Genomic DNA, 4,567 nt, shown 5'->3' with positions numbered 1-4,567 from the left:
TCCGCCTGCGTCTGAGCATCAGCTGCCCTCTGACAGCCCCGCGCAGCCCCGCCGAGCCCGGACCTCGCGCGTCCCCCCGCCGGCCCGGGAGCCGAGATGCAGGACTTCAAGAGCTGGCAGGAGGGGAGAGGGAAGACCCGACCGCCCTGGCAGTGCTGATTGCGATGCACTGTCGCCCAGCACGTCTGTACACCATGTCCTGCCAGCCCCCGCCGCATGGCCCAGCCCAGCCCCCCGGGCTGCCCGAGCCCGGGGCAACAGGGAGAGCAAGGGGAAGAGAAAAACAAAACACCCCGCCAAGTGTTTAGTGCAGCCGGGGCCACGGACGTGGCTGTTGGAAGCCTTCGGACCCCCGCGCCCTCGGACAGGCGATGGGAGGCCGGAAAGACGCCTTCTCCGCGCTGCCCCCCGCCCCGCGCACCGCCCCCGGGCTGCCGGAGCCCACGCGGGAGGCGTGGAGCAGCCCTCCCCTCAGCCTCCCCGAGCTGATCTGCCCTTCGTGAGACCGGGCGCGGGCGTGGGGAGGAAGTGAACCAGAAAAGCGTCGCTTAAAAAAAGTTGTCAGCGCAACTTTGTACAGGAGTCCGCGGCTAAGAGCATCCTCAGCGCGGGGGAGGGGGAGGGGAAGGGACGGGCAGGCCTCCGACCCGATGCCCAGCCCCAGAGAGGAGGCAGCTCCGCGGTTCAGGCCACGGTGAAGATGAAGATGAAGATGATGGTTCTAACCAGAGCTCTGAGGTAGATCAACACAGTGACAAGGACACCACAAAAGTCACCCGTTCCTCCTGGGATGAGCCTGCTACAACAGGCTTAAAATAACCCCCCGGCGCGCCTATAAATAGGTCCTTGCTACAGCGTTTGTGCATCCGCACACCCCGGGCAGGCACCTCCCGGCCGTCCTCTGGCCGCCACGTCGCCGGGTGCCTTTTCGCCCCTAAGGAAGGCCGAGCCCTACAACACGGACACCTGGGTGCTAGGGTTGACCCCCGGGGGCTCGGGGCGACCATTGGGCACAGTACCTTGACAGTGCAACAAGCCTCCTCTGGCCGCGACGGCACCTCCCTCGCACAGCAGCTCGCAAGTCTTATCCGGCCCCGAGTGGTAGCCGTTGTCCTCCTCGTGGAAGTCGCTCCTGCCGTTGCTGTTGGAGTATCCATTGGCGTAGAGCTTGAGGGCGGAGCGGCGCAGGCACAGCAGCTCCTGGAAGGCGAACCTGAAGTCCGGGCTGCGGCAGTAGATGAGCGGGTTGAAGGCGGAATTGACATAGCCCAGCCAGTTGAGGAGGGTGTACAGGTACTTGGGGATGATGTTGGCCTGGATGACGTGCACGATGTTGACGATGAAGAAGGGCAGCCAGCACAGCGTGAAGGTGCCCATGATGATGCCCAGGGTCTTCAGGGCTTTGTGCTCCTTGAGGCAGAACTTGGAGGCGCGCCGGCCCGGCCGGCCGCTGTGCTCGGGCTGCTGGCAGCCCTGGACGTGGAACCTGTCGATCTTCTTCAGCTGCTGCTTGGCCACCTGGAAGACCCGGGCGTAGACGAAGACCATGACCACCAAGGGCAGGTAGAAGGAGATGATGGAGGAGGCGATGGCGTAGGCCTGGTTGGTGAAGAAGTAGCAGCACGTGGCCTTCTCGTAGCAGTCCAGGGCCTCCCGGCTTTCCGCCTGGTACCAGTGCATGTGGATGGGCAGGAAGGAGGTGAGCGCCGACACCAGCCACACCACGAGGATGACTACGCGGGCCTTGCCCTTGGTCAGCAGGCTCTGGTACTTGAAGGGCGAGGTGATGGCGAAGTAGCGGTCCACGGCGATGACGCACAAGGTCTCGATGCTGGCCGTCACGCACAGCACGTCCAGCGACGTCCAGAACTCGCACCAGAAGTTGCCGAACTGCCACATTTGCAGCATGATGTGGCTGGCGCCGAAGGGCACCACGGCCAGCCCCATCACCAGGTCGGCGCAGGCCAGCGACGTGATGAAGCAGTTGGTGACCGTCTGCAGGCGCTGGAAGCGCGCGATGGCCGTGATCACCAGCACGTTGCCGAAGACGATGGCCAGCACGATGAGCGACATGAGCACGCCCATGCCCACCATCCACACGTCCCCCGACAGCATGGTGCTGTTCGCGCTGTCCAGCCCGCTGGCGTTCCGCGCCGACGCCATGGCTCCTCGCTGCCGCCGGGCTCCTGCCAGGGCAGGCCAGCCCCAGCCCCAGCCCCACAGGCAGCTTATAGAACAGCCGGGGGGACATCACAAAGGGCGCAGCCAATGGGAGGCCGGCGGGACACGCAAGCCGACTCGAGCGTTCTGAGCGGGGACCGCAGCGCGGCGCCCGCTGTCCCGCGCGGGGACCCGCTCCGAGCGGAGCTCACGGTACGGCGCGACAGCTGCCCCCGACTGGGCGGAGCGGGGCGGATCGCTGCTGCCGGCCGGGTCTCAGGTCCGGCGCTGCTGCGTGGAGCGGGATGGGCGCGATCACTTCCCCGCTGCGGGCTCGGGCGGAGGCGAGCGCTCGACGCAGCCCGGAGCTCTCGATCTGCCCGAGACCCCTCAGCCGCGGGGCGGCGACGGCTGCCGTTTCCCTCCCTCGCCCTGGGACCGTGTCTGACGGCTCGACCCAGTCGCCAGGTGCAGCGGAACGCGGCGCAGCTCCCTCCTCGGGCCAACCGAGTGGCGCGGGTAGATCTAGTTCCTCTAGTTGCAGCCTTGAGCCGGCCACACCCTCCCTTTTAACTGCAGGTCTGAATTTAGCACATGATCCCTGGAATCGGATCAGAAAGTGAGTGTAAACTTCCTTCCTCAGGAGGAAAGTGGAGGCTAAATGAAATGCCTAGCTTAGGGACTGGGCAAATAATCAGAAGCCCCACAAGAAGCCAGGCGCAAAACCTGTCCTACCTGTCCCCCCCACTCCCCCCAGAAATCAGGACCCTTCTCCGAGAGTCCTACCGATTTCAGTGTGACCCCTCTCAAAGTGAGGGAGAGCTCACATGGGCCCCTTCAGTATTGTGCAATTCCTGCTTTAGAAGCATGTGCAAGGATCCAGTGTACAAGGAGGCTGCAGCTCCCAGGGCCTGGTAAGACCAAGATGGGATCTGCAGTGCCCCCCCCCCAGCAGATTTGCCAAATGAGCAGGTGGCTTAGACTGAACGCTGGCAGAAGCGTATAGAGAATTCAAGAAAGGTGAGGCCAGTATCTCAGCCACATTGTTTGGGTAAGGGCGAGTGCTCTGATAGAGTCTTCAGATACTTTGGGAACCATGTAGCCTTTTAAATTTACTGTAGGGCAACTCAGCTCATCCTGAGGCCACTAATGGTACTAGAAGGACCTTATCCTTCCTTAGCTTGTGCTGTGATGTACAATTTCTGGATTTCTGGTGAGCATAAAGGGGATCTTTTGACTCTTGAAAAGCGTCAAGGAGAAGAAGGGTGTACTTGGTAGCCGTGTTGGTCTGAGACAAAGAGACATACAAAAAACTAGAACTCTTGGTTCCAAAATGATACCTTTTATGAGACCAACTGGAAAATAGCAAGAAAAAAGACAATTTTCTTGCCATTTTCCAGTTGGTCTCATAAAAGATATCATTTTGGAACCAAGAGTTCTTGGTTTTTTTTAAGTCAAGGAGAAGAAGGCATTTTTATGGACTTTTGCTACCTGATAGCATCTATATTTAGGTCTTTTTCCCCAGACCAGAATTTGTAATACAGGTTGTACCTGCCTTATCTGCCTGTACATTAGATTTTCAAAAGACCTTACATGACAAGTTAAACTTTTAATTTACATAACTCGGAGTGTGTACATAGGGTCAGTTGCCTTTTCTCTAATCAGCTTGAAAGCATTGTTGTCCACACACAGCTGTTCACAATTACAGCAGCGACCCAGCCACAGTAAAATATGGCCCTGACACAATGTACTCAGTGATTTCCTGAGTATTCAGGACACCAATGCTATTAGGAATATTTGTGATCATATAACCAGTGCACTCTGCTTCACCATGCTGAAGCCAGACATAGTTAATCTGTTCATTTAACTTTTAAAAGTATTTTCCCCAGAAGCAAAGAATCGGCTAACTAGGGAATAAAGATGGTGCCAAGCTTCTTGTAACCTGAGTGAAAAGATTGCTGCTGCTTTATGTTTCATTTTTGCTGCTTTTTTTAGAATAAAACCATACTGTCTCAGCCCTGCATTTTTCACAACTAAATTAAATTTCCTGCAAGGCGTGAGGTCTTTTGGGCTTGTCTTCCAAGTCTCAGGGCTGTGATTTGCATGGTCATTAAAGATCCCAGGGCACAGAAAGGATTCACAATGGTGTCACAGCCCAAAATTTCATTTCTGTCCACAGCCATGCTGTGTATCCATTATCCGTGGCTGCGTGGTGGTGATGCTGTTGGTATATTCATGCTCTTAGTCACAAAAGCAGTCCCTTCCTCACAAACAATCCCCATGATGTCATCCACAGAACTAGCATATGAAGGACTGCAAGTATTTGCAGCATCAGGTACAGGGTTTGTTCAGCTTTTTAGATGAAAGGTAACAGGGAAATGCAAGTATTGTTATGACTAAAATGGAC

The 4,567-nt window shown here is 57.1% G+C and overlaps 1 protein-coding gene across 1 annotated transcript in view; it reads right to left on the bottom strand.

Moving 5' to 3' along the window:
* ADRB2 (adrenoceptor beta 2) overlaps nt 1-2,214 on the bottom strand; it is a 47,521-nt gene extending 45,307 nt beyond the window's left edge. The window contains exon 1 of the mRNA XM_006021091.3: nt 1,020-2,214. Coding sequence (XP_006021153.1) covers nt 1,020-2,163 — 1,144 coding nt within the window. The 5' untranslated portion in view covers nt 2,164-2,214. The remainder of the gene's footprint in view (nt 1-1,019) is intronic.
* Between the last annotated feature and the right edge of the window lie 2,353 nt (nt 2,215-4,567).

The sequence above is a fragment of the Alligator sinensis genome, unplaced genomic scaffold (assembly GCF_000455745.1).
Source record: "Alligator sinensis unplaced genomic scaffold, ASM45574v1 scaffold360_3, whole genome shotgun sequence".
NCBI lineage: Eukaryota > Metazoa > Chordata > Crocodylia > Alligatoridae > Alligator > Alligator sinensis.
Note: the sequence above shows the minus strand (reverse complement) of the source record. Positions and strands in the feature narration are given on the sequence as shown.